This window comes from Bufo bufo, chromosome 1 (assembly GCF_905171765.1).
Source record: "Bufo bufo chromosome 1, aBufBuf1.1, whole genome shotgun sequence".
Lineage (NCBI taxonomy): Eukaryota > Metazoa > Chordata > Amphibia > Anura > Bufonidae > Bufo > Bufo bufo.
Window position 1 is genome coordinate 297,521,713 of NC_053389.1, and position 21,233 is coordinate 297,542,945.

Below are 21,233 nucleotides of genomic sequence, written 5' to 3' on the forward strand. Positions count from 1 at the left end.
CCTGCACAGCAATGTCTTGCCCTAGAAACTGTATTCCTATGCTGCAACTGTGCATTTATCTCCTGTGCTGAGCAGACACAGGGATCAGAGAGGTGGGGGCTACATAAGCTGGTCTGTAGCAAGCAACGTAGATTAAAACAATAATAAATACGTTCACACAGGAACTTCTTTCCTCCCCACCCCCTTATCCCTCCTTTGCAAAAGTGCTGTACTTTAAAAGTTTTTTTTTTTCCTGGCAGCTTGGTGGAAATACAGAGAGAGAGAGAGAGAGAGAGAGAGAGAGAGAGAGAGAGCTCCGTCTAATAACACATAGGAAAAGGAAACTATTGTATAATGCATCCTCATCCCTGTGCACACACAGACACAAACACAAAAGTTTCCTCTGAAGTGCAGGGGATTCTTTAATTTCTCATTCTAATATTCCCTCAGTCTGGGAAAGACAGAACTTGGGAGAAAACTTAAGACATTTTTTCAATTTTTGGAAAATTCTTCTCCCACCTGTGTCTAAAGCTTGGAGGTCACTGTGGGTGACAGCCAGTAGTGACAGGCTCTTTTACATCAGTGGCCCAGCTGCTGCGTTTGGTACTGTTTTTGTATTTTTTTGTATTTTTTTTCTCTTATTTTTTCTTTGTCCTGGGAATATTATCAGGTAGAGCTATTTTTTCCTGTGGTGATACCTAAAACCTACAGAAGGGAAAGCTGGAAATGAAGAGAGTCCTCTGCGTGCTTCTTGGCATTTGGCTGGCTACTGTTGACAGAACAGGTAAGACATTTTGGAAATTCTGGAATTTTGATTGTTTGCTGATTTTGCTGATTTTTGTAGGACATGGGCACGTGTGTAGGGTATAGACACAGCTTATGGGGCATGGTCCATGTATGAAGAGCATGAAAATTTTTTGAAGAATACGGTCAACTATGTAGAGCAAACATGGACATGGACAATACTTGTAAGACATGTTTGTAGGGCATGGACAACACCTGCAGGACACAGACAAAGCTAGTGCACCATAGATTGGAAATCTGATGACTATGTTTTCCTAATTAAAACAAAAAAGGAATTCCACAAGTAACAATCTATCACATCACCATTGATTATATATCTACAGACAGTCTATAATCCTCCGGATCTCCACCACCATTGATACGCCTTATACAATCTGCTCACGTTGTACTAGAGATTTATGAAACCTGTCCATCATTAACACGAGCAAACCATATGACTACGTTACACCCAAAACATAAACAAGGCAAAATCCTGACCGCAGCAAACCCTAGTTTCCAAGCGCCAATAAACATCATGCAACATCTGTTATTATCAGGAAACAGCTTACACGGGATTTAGGACCATTACAGTATAATATACATGTGAGCTAATGGCAGAGGGCTGTTTTCACTTTTGTAAAAGTCATAGCACATGGTCAAGCCTTGCACTTTTAACTACTTAACCCTTAATATATTGAGCAGGACAGTGAAGGATAACGTTAAACCCTAGGATTAATTTTTAGCATTTCTTTGCAAAAACATATTCATCCCATATGATCTATATGTGGTCTGTATATAGCAGCATGTAGTATAGTGTAGACACAGTATTATATATAATCTTCACAGAACATAAAAGTACCTTCCAAATTCCTGATCCTAAAGAGATGGTGTATTCTATTTCCACATATTTAAATGATCTGCAAATCCACATTCCCACGTTTTACCTAATTAACCACTTCATTCCAGAACCAGTCACTTGATTTACATGGCCACAGCACTTTCTTATCATGGTAACTTTTATGTAGCTATTACATCTGAGTTGAAGCCCACAAGTCCTTTTGCTTTTTTTTTTTAACTTGCCTGTTCGTTTTTGTTGTTCATTGGCTTTCTGTGTACATATTTGGAGCTTCTCAGTTTATATACCTGATCCCCACCATTTTACTTAATATCAACCTGCAAAAATTTTGCTGTACAATTCCATCTGATAATTTACTTTCTGAATCAATGATAATATCCTCTAAAACTGGATAATCTGATCTAGATCTGACAATTCCATCTGTATAAATAGATAATCTAACAATTCCATGTATGTAAACAAATAATCTGACAATCTCATGTATGAGAATAGATTATCTGACAATTCCATCTAGGAGAATATGTTATCCAACAATTCTATATATTGGAATAGATAATCTGGCAATTACATTGTGAGAACAGATAATCTGACAAGTCTATCTATGTGAATAAATAATATGACAATTCTATCTATATGAATAAATAATCTGACATTTTAATGTTTGAGAACAGATAATCTGACAATTACACCACTGAGAATAGATATTCTGCCAATTCCATGTATGGAAATATATAATCTGGCAATTCAGTATATGGGAATAGATATTCTGACAATTCCATGTATGGAAGAAGATATTCTGGCAATTACATCTTTGATAATAGATATTCTAACAATTCCATGTGTGGGAATAGATAATCTGGCAATTCAGTATATGGGAATAGATAATCTGGCAATTCAGTATATGGGAATAGATAATCTGACAATTCCAAGTTTGAGAATAGATATTCTAACAATTCCATGATAGATAATCTGGCAAATACATACGTGAGGATAGATATTCTGCCAATTCCATGTATAGGAATAGAATAGCTAATCTGACAATTTAATCTATGAGAACAGATAATCTGGCAAATCCATCTATTAGACTAGAACATTTAAAATCTCTTACTGGATGCACAACTCTTTCTGCCATCTAAGGGTACTTTCACACTAGCGTTATTCTTTTCCAGCATTCAGTTCCATCCTAGGGGCTCAATACCGGAAAAGAACTGATCAGTTTTATCCTAATGCATTCTGAATGGAGAGCAATCCGTTCAGGATGCATCAGGATGTCTTCAGTTCAGTCTTTTTGCCATTTCAGGACGGAGATAATACTGCATCATGCTGCAGTTTTCTCTCCAGCCAAAAAGACTGAACACTTGCCAGAATGCCGGATCCGGAATTAATTTACATTGAAGTGTATTAGTGCCAAATCCGTCTTTAAGTGTTCCAGCAAAACGGATCCGCCATGCGCAGAGAGAAAAAAGTGCAAAACTTTTTATGCCGGATCCGTTTTTCCGGATGACACCGGAGAGACGGCTCCAGCATTTCAATGCATTTGTCAGACGGATCCGCTTACGGATTCGTCTGACAAATGCCATCAGTTTGCATACGTTTTGCCGTATCCGGCAGGCACTTCCAGCGACGGAACTGCCTGCTGGAATCCTCTGCCGCAAGTGTGAAAGTACCCTAAACCTGAATATGTGAATTTGCTGTCCTCTGAATTTAAATGTATAATTATGGCTGGTCACTTCGCTTCTTCCTAGACTGAGACTATCAATCAGCCTACTACATCACAATGGAAGCTACAAACCAACTAGTAACTAAAGTCCATCTTATCTGTTATGGTACCTTCCATTTTAATGAACTTCTGGCAAGTTGTGTTTCCATTGCATATGTTCAGACACAGTGAATCAGATAAAAACTGAAATTTGTGCTGCTGCCAGTCCACAGGATGAACACTTCAGAAGAAAAAGATCTACATATACATAGTGATAAAGTGGTGGGCTGGAGCCATCTGAGTCACCAGGCATTCAAGGGGTTTTCCGAGATTTTTTAACTGATGACCTATTCTCTGGACACCGTAGGACATCAGTATGTGATTTTGGGGGTCTGACACCCCGGACCCCTACTGAGCAGCTGATTGAGAAGGCACCGATGCTCCTGTGAGAGCCGCAGCCTTCTTGTAGGTTACCAAGCACAGCGCCGTACAATGTATAAAGTTGTGCTTGGTATCACTTGAATGGGCCTGAACTGCGTCTAAGGCCATGTGACTAATGAACGCAGTGTCACTGGCCTAGGGAAAGCTGTGAGAAGGCTGCGGCGCTACTTTGAGTGCCAGTGCCTTCTCAAACAGCATCATCGGCGGAGGTCACAGGCGTCACATCACCAATAATCCGATACTGATAACCTATCCAAAGGATAGGTCATCAGTTAAAAAGTCTTGGAAAACCCCCTCAATAGCCTTAGCCCCATACCAACCACTATAGCCACAATTTGTCCACCTTTTTCATAACACATTTTAATTTATAGTATATACTGTATACAATTCCAGGTCAACATTCTCATTATAGTCCACCATTGGTTGTATTAAAACCCCATTATCAGACAATTCATCCTACATTAGCACTTCATAACACATTCTCTCCACTTTATTACTACTCCAATAGCTTATTATCATCCTATGATGTCCATCACCCCATTAGCATTCTTTATGTCCTGGTTCTCTCTTCGTTACAACCTTCCCTGAACCCTGCAGAGTTATTATAAACCATCCGAGCGTAAACCTTACATGTTACCAGGCTTGGACTGGCCTCCAGAGGATCCTCCACTGGTTGATGCTCCTCAAAGGTCCAGAAGAAGACATCACTATTTGGAGCTGATTCTGGACGTGATCAATTGCCACTAGGGTGTCCATGTACATGTTCTGTACATATGGAGAGTGGCCCTTAAATGGGCTGGAGTGCTGGTGTTGCACCCTGGACCCTTCACCTTTTTCCTTGCATGCACCACTAACATCCTAGTGATATGTCATCACTTTATCAGATGGGAATACACCTTTAATTTCCTCAGGTGGGTCCAAAGAACCTCGGTCTGACACTAAGTTCTGAACCCACTACCTAAGCCTGTGGCCTCCACCCTTTACATTATTACAGATCACCCTAATATCCCTTTAAAGTTTGGGTAAGGACTGTTTATAAGGAGTGATTATGGGTCCAGTGGGAATTAGAATGAGTGTTGGTAAGGATAATGGACCAGTGTAAAGGGAGATGATAAATGGAGTGGTGATCATTACTGGGGAAATTGATCAAGGAAGCATTAAATGTTCAACTATTACCTGGGCACGTCTCACATTACATTCATAGCAATATCCTTAATTGCTCCATGTTAATGGTCCTCCATCTACTAAATCCAGGTCGTATCAATTCTTATTACTGAGTAATGGCAGAAGAAATAAAATGTTGTTTCTCTTTGTAACCAATCAGACTACAGTTAAATTTTTTTAAGATAAAATGGGAAAACCTGTCATCACTTTCGGCATGGATATGTACCCGATTGGGATTTATATCTTAGTCATACTGCATATCATTTATTATATTGACACAAGAGGTTTTGGAATTAAGAAAAAATGGTTCTCATGGGCACACCAGGTAGATTTGGGATGTGCTGCAATATTGCATATTGGGTATTAGATTATCTGTAATATTGTCCTAGTGGGTAATAAATACCCTACATATGGCTCTTTGAAGAGATAACGCATTTCAGGCCTGATTTCTCAGGGCTAAATAAACAGCTTTTTGGCACTAACCTATGAGATTATTGTAGTCAGGAGCAAGGACTGAAAGGAGGGGGTGGGGCATTCACAATATCTGCAATTTATTTTCGGCTTATTAGTCCTACAGAACTAAAATCTCCTTAATACTACACATCTGGATGACATTTCACACAGAAATGACTCTCAGGATATATGAAAAATACCAGCACTAATAAGTAAAGAGGGTAAAAAAAAATTAAATTAGAGCATCAAACAGAGCGGTGTGTACTTACCAGATGTTCGCGCAGCGGTCCCAGGAGAATGCAGCATACAGTTTATTGTTGGGTTCTTAGGTGTATACTGCCCAGTATTTTACCTGTACGGATGTCATACCAGTCTCAGCCAACAGTGGGCGCTAATTCTTTTATTGTATGGAACACTCTTCACATACAAATTGAAGATGTTTTATACTTTGCCAATTTTTTATACAGATGTAGCAGACCTGGATTTGTAACTTAACCCTGTGTTGAATTTTCTTGGATCCTTATAACTTTGTAAAGCAAAGCAGGTTGTTTTTTTTACAGTTCGATATAGATATGTCAAATGTAATAATGCATCTCTGCTATTTGCAAACTGGAAAAAAAAATGATGCATTGAATAAAAAAAATCACCTCCTCTGAATGACTTTATCTGACACTTGACAAGTCACATACTGAGTGGCCCAGTGACTTGGTCATGTTGAGAAAACAGCTTGGTGGTATGTCAACGTTTAATACCATGCCCAAATCTCTCACTTTATTCAGTGTGGAAAAATTAGACATTACCGTTCGCTACGTCATTTTTATATCTGGCACAATTCAGACTTACTAGGCACAGTTACAATACCTAATGACAAGTATTTTTAGCCACATCCCCTGCTTGTTTCATAAAGGATTTTAGGTCACATGGACATCATAGAGGGTCCTTGATATAGATCGCTTTCTATCAGAGAGAGAAACTTGGCACGTCACAGAAAAAGATCAAAAATGGTGCCACTGCCAATGTATCATAAACATGACACTTGGTGCTTGTGCCATTTTTCTAACACAGATAAAAGCTCCTTTGTGGTCCCTCTGTTTAATAGATATGCTGCCTCATTGTGATATTATCGTATCATTTTACCAAATGAAAAGCTCAGTTCTGCTACATGTACCAGTGTTTCTCACAGGGCCATAACTATAGGGGGTGCAGAGATTGCAGTTGCACCAAGACACTAGAGCCTGAGGGGGGCCAAAAGTCCCCTTTGCTCCATATGAGGAAACCAATGCTATAAATACTGAAGGATAGTTCGGGGCCCTTTTTAGATTTTACATCTTGGCCCAGGAGCATCAAGTTATGTCTCTGGTTTCTCAAATTAGGTGGAATAGAAGGCAGTAAAATTAGTATTAACGGGGTTCTGTCATCAGATACGTCTTAATAAAACTGTCTCACCTGAAACATGTGTGCTTGATAGTAGAACATCATGGTCATGAACCCATCTTTCTAGGTGCCTGTATTCTTTAGGAAATTGATGATTTTAATATGCAAATGAGCCCCTAGGAGCAACAAGGGTGGTGCCATTGCTCCCATAGTCTCCTCTCACTGCCCTTCATGCCACACCTCCACCAATGACTGACAGGTCCAGGCAGTGAAGATATACTTACGTCTGGCCCTGAAGCCCTGCAGGGGCTTGTTCAGCACATGCGCTGTACAGGGATGGAACACCCCCAACCCTGTACATTGCACACACTGAAAGAGCTCTTGTGAGACTTCAGGGAAAGACGCTAGTATGTCTTCACTGCCTGGCCCTGTCAGTCAGTGGTGGAGGTGTGGCATGAAGGGCAGTGAGAGGAGACTCTGGGAGCAACTGCACCACCCTTGTTGCTCCTAGGGACTAATTTGGATATTATAAAATCTCAAGAATACAGGCATCTAGAAAGATTGAACCAAGAACATGATGTTCCACTGAAAAGCGCACATTTCTCAGGTGAGACAGTAATATTGCGACATATCTGCTGACAGAACCCCTTTAAAGCTCCTTCACAGTCACAACTTGACAACTTGTCAAAGTCAGACAGTTCATACTAATCCTACAACCTTCTAATCCAGATAATCTAAAGAGTCCGGACCATTGATTGGTACATGTAGTAGAGCTGAGTCTCACTTAGTACAGTGCCAATGAAAGTTTACTGCAAGATCATTTAGATATATAGTAATGTCATTTTCACTAATCACAAAGGTTTGATATTTGAAAGACACAGTTTCAAGTCTTCTGCTCAGCAGATCCTAAATGAAAACAGCAAAGACACAAAAATCAGTTTTACAGTGAGGAACAGAAGTATTTGAACACCCTGCGATTTTGCAAGTTCTCCCACTTTGAAATCATGGAGGGGTCTGAAATTCCCCTTGTAGGTGCATTCCCACTCTGAGAGACAGAATTTAAAATTCAGGAAATCACATTGTATGATTTTTAAAGACTTTATTTGTCTTGCACTGCTGAACATAAGAATTTAAACACCTGATAAAATCAGTGTTAATATTTGGTACAGAAGCCTTTGTTTGCAATTACAGAGGTCAAACGTTTCCTGTAGTTCTTGACCAGGTTTGCACACACTGCAACAGGGATTTTGGCCCACTCCTCCACACAGATCTCCTCTAGATCTGTCAGGTTTCAGGGCTGTTGCTAAGCAACACAGAGTTTCAGCTCCCTCCAAAGATGTTCTATTGGATTAGTGTTCTCCTGACAGTGACCTTTGAAACTGTGGTCCCAGCTCTCTTCATGTCATTGACCAGCTCCTCCCTTGTAGTCCTGGGCTGATTCCTCATCTTTCTTATCATCAGTGATACCCCACGAGGTGAGATCTTGCATGGAGCCCCAGTCCGAGGCAGTCTGACAGTCGTCTTTAGCCTCTTCCATTTTCTAACAATTGCTTCAACAGTTGATCTATTTTCACCAAGCTGCTTGGCAATAGCCCCGTAGCCCTTTCCAACCTTGTAGAGGTCCACAATTTGGTCTCTGGTGTCTTTCTACAGCTCTTTGGTCTTGCCCATGGTAGTAGTTGGCGTCTGACTGACTGTGGGGTGGACAGGTGTCTTTAAAGAGCTCAGACAGGTGCTACTAAGTTAGATTAATGAGTGGAGTAGAGGTGGACTTTTTAAAGGCACAGTAACAGGTCTTTGCAAGCCAGAATTCTTGCTGTTTCTCAGGTGTTCAAATACTTATGTTCAGCAGTGCAAGACAAATACATTCTTTAAAAATCATACAATGTGATTTCCTGATATTTTTTTTTAATTCTATCCCTCAGAGTGCGAATGCACCTACAATGTGAATTTCAGACCCCTCCATGATCTCTAAGTGGGAGAACTTGCAAAATAGCAGGGTGTTTAAATACTTCTGTTCCTCACTGTATGTTGTAGCATTGAACCATATGACCTTACCATCCATTTTAGGTTACACAATACAATAAAAAATGTCATGATGATAGATTGTCTTTAAAACAGTGTCGGAACTTGCTGAATAGTATGCAGTCTTACAGGGGCAAACTTGTGTCATTATGTTAGCATGGTCCCCACTTCATAAGCCTCCCTTATGTCTGACTGCAGTATTAGAAACTGTACATTTAGGAATAGGGTGTACAATTGGGCTTTCGAAACCTAAAGATTGAAATCCTGACTTACCCCCCTCCCCATTCCCCCTGCAGAAAGTAGAAGACATGATTTTCCACATTTCAGCTTTTTGAGCTATTAAAATCCTAGTCCATTAAATTCTTGTTGATGGGCTGTAAATCAAAGGTCACTTCCATGTGAAAGGTTTAGGCAGAAAATACTCAGCTTTGATCATAATGTTCTAGTTAAGTCCTAAAAGGAAAGGGTGATGACAGCATGAGGTTGAAGCTCGGAAGCAGCAGTCACTGACGCACAAAGAATAGTGTTGGGCGAGCATGTTCGGCTCGAGCGTCGCAATGCTCGGCACATCGCGGTGTTCGGCCGAATACCGCATGTGCTCGAGAGCGATGCTCGAGTCTCCTCCCCGCACGTTTATTGGCTGCTACGCATCCAGTAGACGTGCAGGTAAGTACTGCCATTCACTGTAATGCCATAGCCATGATGGCTGCTGGCATTACAGAGATTGGCTGGCCGGAACGCGTCATCGGGTGCTATATAGCACCCGATGACATGTGTTCGGCTCAGAATTAGTCAGGGGGAGCTGGAGAGCAGAAGGCAGAGATAGTGTAGGGATTGAAATAGCAATATTTTAGTTTTTATACTTGTTATAGACCCAAAAGCCCTTTTAAGGACTATTGTGTGTGACAGCAATATATATTTGTAGCACAACCTGCGCAAAATTGCTAAAACTTGTTAGAGACCCAAAAGTCCTTTTAAGGACTGTAGTTGTATCTGGCAGCAATATATATTTTTAGCGCAACCTGCGCAAAATAGCTTGCAATTGTTTGGCCGCTGCAGACAGCGACATTATCTGCGCTACATCTCCTGTCTAACGTGTATGCAGCCTAAAAATATCTGTGACATCCAGTGTACTTTTTCTGTAGACGGTGTCTGCTGCGGACAGTTACATTACCTGCGCTACATCTCCTGTATAACGTTTGTGTATCCGAAATATCAGTGACATTCAGTCCAAAAAAAATTCTGCTGGTGGTAGCGACATTACCTGCGCTACATCTTCAGTATAACATTAGAGCATCCGAAATATCAGTGACATTCAGTGTAATTTTTTATTAGGAGGTGGCGACAGCGACATTACTTGCGCTATACCTCCTGTATAATGTTTGCACATCCTAAATATAAGTGACATTAAATCAGTGTAATTTTTTATTAGCTGCTGGTGACAGAGACATTACTTGTGCTATACCTCCTGTCTAACGTGTGTGCATCCTAAATATCAGTGACATTCATTCAGTGTAACTTTTTATTAGGCGGTGGTGACAGCGACATTACTTGCTCTATACCTCCTGTTTAATGTGACCGAGTGCATATCCTAAAAATATCTGTGACATTCTGTGTACTTTATTGGCGCATATGCTTACAAACCTGCGCTACTGTACATACTTGCAAGCATATATACCATTTAATATGCGCAAGGCGAGCAGTAAGGGACGGGGAAGAGGCCATGGCCCTGGGCCTGGTGAAACTGTACCTGCTGCCAGAGCGCAAGAAAAACACTCATCCACGATACCTAGCTTCATGTCCCAGTTTGCAGGGCAGCGCAGGACATCACTCTCGAAGTCAGACCAGTGCGACCAGGTGGTCGGTTGGATTGCAGCATATAATGCTTCCAGTCGGTTGAGCACCACCCTGTCTTCCACAAAGTCCAGTCTCAGTAGCCAAGAGTCTGGTCAACAGAATCCTTACCCTGATACTCCTTCCTCCCACCATGGAGAGTCTTGGCAAACAAGTGATCCCACACTCGGATATTCCGAGGAGCTGTTTTCATCGCCATTCCTTAATTTGGGCCTCTTGCCAAGCCCGTGTGAAGAGGGACATGAGGAGATCTTGTGCCCTGATTCCCAAACTCTGGAGCATCCACAGTCAGAAGAAGATGACGGTGGGGAACGGCAATTAGTGTTTCACGAGGTGGATGATGATGATGAGACACAGTTGCCAATAAGTCAACGGCAATTAGTGTCTCAGGAGGTTCATGATGAAAATGAGACACAGTTGTCAATAATTGAGGCTGTTGTTAGGTCAACAAGTCAAGAGGATGACCAGAGTGAGGAAGTGAAAGAAGAGGTGCTGGACGATGAAGTCACTGGCCCAACCTGGGATGGTAGCAAGCCAAGCTAGGACAGCAGTACAGAGGGGGAGGGATCCGCAGCACCGCAACAGGCTGGAAGAGGCATTAAGGTGGCAAAAATGAGAAAGCGGGCCACACCAAACAGGCCCGTAACTGTTCCCTGGAGCACCCCCTTGCGGCAATCTCTCTTGCCAAGGGGTAGGTATTCCGCAGTCTGGCGCTTTTTTGAGGAAAGTGCGGACAATAAAAGAATTGTCATTTGCAACCTGTGCCGTACCAAAATGAGCAGGGGCGTGAACACTAGCAACCTCACCACCACCAGTATAATCCACCACATGGCATCAAAGCACCCTAATAAGGTGGGCCGAACACCTGGGTCCACAATCTGTGTCTGCGGGTCACACCACTGCCTCCACTTCCCCTGTGTTACGTGCTGGCCAATCTCCTTCGCAAACACCATCAGCTAGTATATCCACTTCTGTGTCCCAGCGCAGAGTACAGATGTCTATACACATGCCTTTGAACGAAAGCGCAAATACCCAGCCACCCACCCACAGACCATAGCATTAAATGCACACCTTTCCATATTGCTGGCCCTGGAAATTTTGCCATTTAGGCTTGTGGATACTGAGGCTTTCCGCAGCCTAATGGTGGCTGTCCCACGGTACTCTGTCCCCAGCAGCCAATATTTTTCCCAGTGTGCAGTCCCAGCCTTCCACCAGCATGTGTTCCGTAACATCACCCGTGCTCTGATATCCAGACCACCCTCAGTTCGTCTTCTCAGCGCAAATTGGATGATGAGGAGGAGCAGGAGATGGTTACCTCCGCTACAGAGGGTAGTACCCATGGAAGTTTTATACCATCTGTTCAGCGTGGATGGGGAAGAGGATGAGGAGATTGAGAATCATCCTCCTGATGAGTACAGCGAAGTCTTTTCTGTTGAAACTCTGGCAAACATAGCTGACTATATGTTAGGCTGCCCTTCCCGTGACCCTCACGTTGTAAGCATTTTGGCCAACACCGATTACTGGTTGTTCACCCTTTTCGACCCCCGCTACAAAGAGAACTTCTCATCTCTTATTCCTGTGGTGGAGAGGACGAGCAAAATGGTGCAATACTAGAAGGTCCTTGTGGAAAAATTGATCCAAAAATTTCCAGCTGACAACGCTGGCTGCAGATTACGTAGTTCCTTGGCCAATCGAGAAGGGGAGACGAGGGGAACACACAGCAGTTCCAACAGAGGCAGGGCAACACTCTCTAAGGCTTGGGACAGTTTTATGACACCCCGCCAGCACCCTCACTCTGATGCACGGCCTAGTGTCACAAGGAGAGAAAAATGTTGGAAGATGGTGAAGGAGTACATAGCAGACCGTCTCAGCATCCTCAGTGATCCCTGTGTGCCTTACAACCAGTGTTCCCTCTAAGCTGCGCGGGTGCGCGGCCGCGCAGCAATTATTGTGCCCCCGCTCACAAGTTTGATAAGTCCGATCAGTGGCCGCTCACCCACTCACCCTGCTTGCAAAAAATGCCCACACTTGCCTATACTCATGATGAGTCTGACTTTTTCAAAACTTCCGGCTGTGCAGCTAAGCGGGGCTCCACCTACCACATATTCCAGCGCTACTGCTGCCTCCTCCTTCTTTTTCTGACCGAAGAGGAGGAGCAGCAGTGCACAGGGAGAGGTAATGTGGAGGCGGCGTTCTTACATAAGTATGCTGAGGACAGAATTGGAGGGCATGCTGCTGCAGAACACAAGGGGTGAAACCACTGGCAGGAACACACAATCCTTTCTCAGTGATAGTCTGTCACTGGGATGGTTTGTCCCTGCCAGGGGTTTCACCCCTTGTGTTCTGCAGTAGCATGCCCTCCACCTAGATGTTTCCTATACCTATGTACAGCCTATACCTATACAGTCTACACCTATGTACAGCCTATACCTATATACAGCCTACAACAATATATTGCCTATTCCTATATACAGCCTATATCTATATACAGTCTACACCTATATACAGTCTATAGCTATATACAGTCTACACCTATGTACAGCTTATATCTATATACAGCCTATACCTATAAACAGCGTATACCTTTATACAGCCTATATTTATATACAGTCTACACCTATATGCAGCCTATACCGATATACAGTCTACACCTATGTACAGTCTACACCATGTAGACTGTACATAGGTGTAGATTGTATATAGGTGTAGGCTGTATATAGGTATAGAATGTGTATAGGTATAGACTGTATACTGTATATGTATATAGGTATAGACCATATATAGGTATTGGCTGTATATATGTATATAGGTGTAGGTTGTGTGAGGGATACAACGCCTCATGCCCGCTTGACGTCACCTACGTCTAGCTCACGAGACGCAGTTTTTTCAATTGTTACCAAAGCATGATGTTACGCAGTGGGAGTCTGTAGTCAGGAGTCTGTGAAGACAGAAGTGAGAGGGCATCTTAGCCAGAGATATGCTGAGGGCCTCCTCCTGACATGCAGCTAGATAGTCCAGGCTTCTAGTTGCCACCAGGAGGCTAGTGAAGGATTATAGCCTGCCTGAAGTATCATTGAGCCTATGATAGCACAAGAAGAATCCACCCCAGTAGAAGAGATGTTCCTCCTGGGAGAAACCTGCAGTACCCACAAGCCAAGCAGAGCCAGTGTGTCCAGCTAAGACAAGTAAGCTGAGGGGCAGAAGAATCATTAAGTAAATGCAAGGATAAATACGGGAGGAAGATTGTTACCAAGGATAAAAGCCAGCATTGAGGTATCCGGGCCTTGGGATAAAAGCCAGACAGGAGTTCTAAGGAACAGTGTACACTATATCTGAGGAGAAGGTACAGCCTAGTCTGAGTGTGGATTATTATTGCCCTCTGAGTATCTTGCAAAGATTATACCTGCCAGTATTGAAATGTGCCTGCTTGTGAAGCACTTGATGTAAGGGACTGTATTACCATCTTATTGTACAAAGTTGGACTGTTCTCCAGTAAAGCAAAGTTTGGTTCACCATACCATCTGTGTACCTCGCTTATTACAACTAGAAATCGGTGTGCCACCGTTACAGGCACTGGCGTCACGAATCTTAAAGGGACCTTGCACTAGGCAAATAAAACACCTGCAACATCCAGGGCACCTCATCCACCATCAGGCCTGGTCCCTAAATACAGAGAGTGCCCCAGAGGACTACTGTGCCAGCCTCTCCTTCACTGTCGCATGCCTGCCCAGGGTTCGTCTTCAGAACTGTGAGTAACCCTCGCTTGCCCATAACTGTAACCTCACAATTGCAATACCCTGCAGGTCTGGCATGCTGCATCTATACTCTTCTCTTCGCATCACTCTGGTGCAAGTTGATCTTGGTCTCATCTGTCCATAGGATGTTGTTCCAGAACTGTTATGCTTTTTTAGATGTCGTTTGGCGAACTCTAATCTGGCCTTCCTGTTTTTGAGGCTCACCAATGGTTTACATCTTGTGGTGAACCTTCTGTATTCACTCTGGTGAAGTCTTCTCTTAATTTTTGACTTTGACACACATACACCTATCTCCTGGAGAGTGTTCTTGATCTGGCCAACTGTTGTGAAGGGTGTTTTCTTCACCAGGGAAAGAATTCTTCGGTCATCCACCACAGTTGTTTTCCGTGGGTTCCGAGTCTTTTGGTGTTGCTGAGCTCACCGGTGCGTTCCTTGTTTTTAAGAATGTTCCAAACAGTTGTTTTGGCCACGCCTAATGTTTTTACTATCTCTCTGATGGGTTTGTTTTGTTTTTTCAGCCTAATGATGGCTTGCTTCACTGATAGTGATAGCTCTTTGGATCTCATCTTGAGAGTTGACAGCAACAGATTCCAAATGCAAATAGCACACTTGAAATGAACTCTGGACCTTTTATCGGCTCATTGTAATTGGGATAATGAGGGAATAACACACACCTGGCCATGGAACAGCTGAGAAGCCAATTGTCCCATTACTTTTGGTTCCTTAACAAGTGGCAGGCACATATGCAAACTGTTGTAATTCCTACACCGTTCACCTGATTTGGATGTAAATACCCTCAAATTAAAGCTGACAGTCTGCAGTTAAAGCCCATCTTGTTTGTTTCATTAAAAATCTATTGTGGGGGTTTATAGAGGCAAAAATGTTAGAATTGCGTCGTTGTCCCAATATTTATGGACCTGACTGTATCTATTTATCTCGTATCTATCTATCTATCTATCCATCCCACAGGGATTATATTGTCCGGCATTGTGTAACCTCCATACATTTGCTGTAGAGTATACATTATAATCCCTCTACCATGCCGTACAATATACATTATAATTCCTGCACCATGCTATACTATATACATTATAATCCATACACCATGCTGTTCAATATACAATATAACACCTACACTGTGGGGTTACCATATTTTTCGCCCCCATAAGACGCCTCCCCCCCCCAAAACGGGGGAAAAATCTCCCTGCGTCTTATGGGATGAATACTAATAGTATAGTGGAAGCGCTCATTAGTACCGGAGGACCAGGAAGTGGTGAAGGCTCTGTACTCACTGCTTCCTGGTCCTCGGTTGTCGGCTGTGCAGTGGCTGCGCACAGCGTGAGGGCACTTCTGTGACCTCACACTGTGCGCCTCAGTTCACATCATAGCCGGCGGCAGGAAGAGCAGGAGGAGCGCTGAAGGTGAGGAGAGGCGGTGTCCGGAGCAGGAGAGGTAAGTGGATTTTTTTTTAAATCTGATGTGAGGCTGGGGGCTACAGGCTGCAGACATGAGGCTGGGGGCTACAGGATGCAGACATGAGGCTGGGGGCTACAGGCTGCAGACATGAGGCTGGGTGGTTGATCTGAGGCATGGGGGTCTGATCTGAGGTCTGATTAACATTGGGGGTCTGATTGGGGCTGTCAGCTGATGTCTGATTAACATCGGGGGTCTGATTGGTGGTCTGATCTGAGATCTAATGAAAAATATTTTTTTCCTATTGTCCTCCTCTAAAACCTAGGTGCGTCTTATGGGCTGGTGCGTCATATAGGGCGAAAATATGGTGTGTTGTATATTATATTGTATAAGGCATGGTGTATGGATTATAATTTATACTGTTCAGCAGTGCAGGGATTATAATGTATATTATACGGCATGGTGCAGGGATTATAATGTATACTGTACAGCATGGTGTAGGGATTATAATGTATATTACACAGCATGGTGCAGGGATTATAATGTATATTATACAGCATGGTGCAAGGATTATAATGTATATTATACAGGATGGTGTATGGGTTATTGTATAGCATGGTGTATGAACTATACTATATATTGTACGGCATGGTGCAGGGATTATAATGTATTCAGTGCAGCATGGTATAGGGATTATACTGTATATTACACAGCATGGTGCAGGGAGTATACTGTATCGATCGGGGTGGTACAGGGGTTACACTGTATGCTCTTTAATGTGACAATTATCTTAGATTTTCCTATCGCCCACCTTTTAATGGCGCTGTGTCCAGCTCTGAGCCAACCCCGCCCAGCAGCTGCCAAGGCTTAGAGGGAACACTGCTTACAACTATTGGGTGTCCAAGCTGGACACATGGCACAAACTGGCTCTCTACGCCTTGGAGGTGCTTGCCTGCCCCGCCGCCAGTGTTTTGTCAGAGCGGGTATTTAGTGCTGCTGGGGGCATAATAACTGATAAGCGCATACGCCTGTCAACTGAAAATGCTGACTTGTTGACTCTTATAAAAATAAACAAGGCCTGGATTGCCCCTGACTTCTCTACTCCACCAGAGGAAAGCAGCTGAACATAAAGGCACTCTAAATGTGGCTTTTATGGTGTATTGAATACACTGTATTCCCATGCACCCCTTCAACGACTAAAGAGGGTATATGGTTCAATCACCATTTTCACGTCCTCCTCCTCCATCATATCAACATGCTTATTAGGGTGCCCTCGCTCCTAATGTTTTAGAGGGTCAGCTCAGTAGCAGGCCCTCGCCCATAATGTTTTAGATGGTCAGCTCGGCAGCAGGCCCTTGCTCACAACATTTTTTAGATGGTCAGCTCGGCAGAAGGCCCTCGCCCACAACATTTTTTAGATAGTCAGCTCGGCAGCAGGCACTCGCCCACAATTTTTTTTAGATGGTCAGCTTGGCAGCAGGCCCTCGCCCACAAAATATTTTAGATGGTCAGTTCGGTAGCAGGCCCTCGCCCACAAAATATTTTAAATGGTCAGATCAGCAGCAGGCCCTCGCCCCTAATGTTTTAGATGGTCAGATCAGCAGCAGACCCTCACCCGTAATGTTTTAGAGGGTCACCAGCAGGCCCTTGCTCCTAATGTTTTTAAGGGTCACCAGCAGGCCATCAATCATTATTTTTCAAGGGTGTGTATGATGCCCTTCTTTATGTGTAATAAAGGGTGTATTGGAGTGCCGGTTCCTTGTAATTTTTGGCAGCCTTTTCACTTAGTGCATAGGCTTTATGAGTGTAGGAGTCCCACTACCTAAACAATTGTACCACAATGTAAATGAGGCACTACTTTATGTGATATACAGGTTGTATTGGAGTGCCTCTTCCTTGTAATTTTTGGCAGCACTTGCACTTTATATACAAGCAAATATACAGGAAAGAATGTTTCCTAACAATTTTTCCTCTAAAATCGATTTTATCTTCGGTTTTGTGCGTATTATTGTCAGTCTGTAAAAGTGGCGTACTACTCACACAACATCATTCCCAACAGCGACCTGGGAGTCCAAGATGCATCCAGAGATCCTCCCCATGCTGTTCCTGAACCATTTCAGTGGTGTTTCCATCCATTTCTGACCTTTTCCTATGAACCAGACACCCTCCCCTCTTCAGATCAGGGGGTGCCTGGTTTAATGCTCGGGTTCTCCCATTGAATTCCATTGTGCTCGGGTGCTCGGTAGAGCACCCGAGCATCCTGAGGTGTTCTACTTGAGCACCCGAGCACTTTGGTGCTCGACCAGCACTAACAAAGAACTTTTGTTGTATTCTTCTAAAATAAACAGTATGTTAGCTTCACTCCATCATACAAGAGTGTAGTGATCCAACATTGTGGTACTTAGAGTATTACTGTTCCTATCTTTCCCTATACATTGTATGATTCAAAATCACAGGATCTTAAAAGTAGATCCTGGGACCATTTATAATTTCCTTAACCAGAGGAGCAGTGGTCATATAGGCTTGTGTCCTCAAAGCGCATGTACCGTAGAGGAAGCCCATACTGTGGGGCCATAGGAGAAGGTTGGTCCCATTTTTGGTCTCATCCCCTTCACAATTGACGGTGAGTACCTGTGCAGGGCTATGTCAAAAGTGGAGTACCATTAAAGGGGTTTTTCGACCCCCACCGATCAGATATTGATGACCAATCACCCCATCTACTAATTATCAAGCAGATCCTACCACTCTTTCTTCATCTACTACATTGTCATTAAATTTTCTCCCTTATTCCCTTTTGGAAATGGCCACATCACCCGTGGAATGCATCTTGCAATCCCCTGGGTACGCGTTCACCGTGGAATGCATACATGCGCCACTCACATCGCAAGACGCTCCGATCACGTGACCGGTGCTCCATACAGCCCATACCATTTAAAAAGCGTCGGACACAGGCTAGCGTCCTGTGATCCAGCCCAGAACTCCTCTACCATATTTAGCATGTAATTTTCTTCTTTTTAACAGGTACAGTCGCTATCACTCCATTTCATATCCATCTATTTCATATCATCTCGCCTCCTAGCTCTAACAGTGATTTCTATCTACTATTTACTAGCCTTACAATCTCCTTCCCATCACCACTCTGTATATAAGCCATATATTCTGGACTTACTACTCTTATCTGGTATCTACTCATCAGGGTTAACATACTCCAGTTCTCACACCTTCTAGGAATAAGGCTCTCAACATTGTTTTATCAATATGCCATATTTAATTTAATATACAGTACAGACCAAAAGTTTGGACACACCTTCTCATTCAAAGAGTTTTCTTTATTTTCATGACTATGAAGGCATCAAAACTATGGATTAACACATGTGGAATTATATACATAACAAACAAGTGTGAAACAACTGAAAATATGTCATATTCTAGGTTCTTCAAAGTAGCCACCTTTTGCTTTGATTACTGCTTTGCACACTCTTGGCATTCTCTTGATGAGCTTCAAGAGGTAGTCCCCTGAAATGGTCTTCCAACAGTCTTGAAGGAGTTCCCAGAGATGCTTAGCACTTGTTGGCCCTTTTGCCTTCACTCTGCGGTCCAGCTCACCCAGAAACCATCTCGATTGGGTTCAGGTCCGGTGACTGTGGAGGCCAGGTCATCTGGCGCAGCACCCCATCACTCTCCTTCATGGTCAAATAGCCCTTACTTTCAAAGTTTTCCCAATTTTTCGGCTGACTGACTGACCTTCATTTCTTAAAGTAATGATGGCCACTCGTTTTTCTCTACTTAGCTGCTTTTTTCTTGCCATAATACAAATTCTAACAGTCTATTCAGTAGGACTATCAGCTGTGTATCCACCTGACTTCTCCTCAACGCCACTGATGGTCCCAACCCCATTTATAAGGCAAGAAATCCCACTTATTAAACCTGACAGGGAACACCTGTGAAGTGGAAACCATTTCAGGGGACTACCTCTTGAAGCTCATCAAGAGAATGCCAAGAGTGTGCAAAGCAGTAATCAAAGCAAAAGGTGGCTACTTTGAAGAACCTAGAATATGACATATTTTCAGTTGTTTCACACTTGTTTGTTATGTATATAATTCCACATATTTTAATTCACAGTTTTGATGCCTTCAGTGTGAATCTACAATTTTCATAGTCATGAAAATAAAGAAAATTCTTTGAATGAGAAGGTGTGTCCAAACTTTTGGTCTGTACTGTATATATGTCACGAGTTGGAGGTCCCAGGAGAGACCACCGCGTCGTCAAGCAATAAACGGAAATCAGGTACAGACACATAAGAGTTTATTGCACAAACAGAAACATGGAAAGCAGCACAGATAAAACATGAGCTCTATGTACCGTCAGCACAGTGGGAGAAAACCCCCACTGCGCCACTGTCTAGTAATACTCCAGAGGGGCGTAACTAAGCAACTCCTGGTTTTCACTAGAGCCCTAGATGGTAGGGTTAGACTTAGCCACAGGAATTTGCCAGGGTCCACTCTGGAGCGTGAACTAGACAGTGACAGCAGGAGCGAATGGACAACAGGTACCAGAAGGTACCGACGGCACATAGGCAAACATAACAGACAGGTAAATACAAAACAGGGCAAATAATAACACAAGCAGGAGTTCATGCAAGGGAGCAGGAGTGGCAATGAGCAGAGAAGGACTTGCTCCACCAGTAGTAAACTGCATGGCCTCGTCATGCCACTCTGCTGCAAAGGCTTGCTGAACACAGACATATGAATACAAAACAGGGGAACTAATAATACGAGCAGGAGTTCACGCAAGGGAGCAGGAGTGGCAATGAGCAGAGAAGGACTTGCTCCACCAGTAGTAAACTGCATGGCCTTGTCATGCCACTCTGCTACAAAGGCTTGCTGAACACAGACATCAGAATAAACACAAAGTAACTAAAACATAATAGGCAGAACAGATAACAGACAGACGACGTTAAAAAGGACAGGAAAGGACGTAAATGAACAAGTAGGGAAACCCACAGAGCACAGACAGACACGGATCCCATGGGTCAGCAGCATGGGAGAGAAAGTACAAACCAGGAGCAGGACAAGACAACACACACCAGGAGAGCTGACACAGAACTGAGGAAACCTCAGCCTTATATACAGGTTCCATGGGTGCAGCAGAGAGACCACACCCATGGAGCAGACAGAGGATTAACTCCTAATAGGAACAGAGGGGAGTTAACCCATGCAGAACCACAAATACAGAGGAACGGTGCTGCAGCGAGAGCATAGACAGAAGGTCACAGCCAGCGGTAATGACTGTGACAATATACTTCTTTTTTCGTCTTATTAATTGTATTATGTTCTTCTAGTTACACTACTAATGGGGCCTATGTTATTGTTATAGATAATAAGATCGCTGAAGAAGTCCGTCTGGACCGAAACGTTCGGTCGCCATCATTTTCAGG

General features: G+C 43.2%; 1 protein-coding gene across 2 annotated transcripts in view; it reads left to right on the top strand.

The window, feature by feature from the left end:
* Positions 1–272: 272 nt before the first annotated feature.
* FLT4 (fms related receptor tyrosine kinase 4) overlaps positions 273–21,233 on the top strand; it is a 252,279-nt gene continuing 231,318 nt past the window's right edge. For both annotated transcript variants that reach the window (XM_040440794.1, XM_040440802.1), the window contains exon 1: positions 273–763. In XM_040440794.1, coding sequence (XP_040296728.1) covers positions 706–763 — 58 coding nt within the window. In that variant the 5' untranslated portion in view covers positions 273–705. The remainder of the gene's footprint in view (positions 764–21,233) is intronic.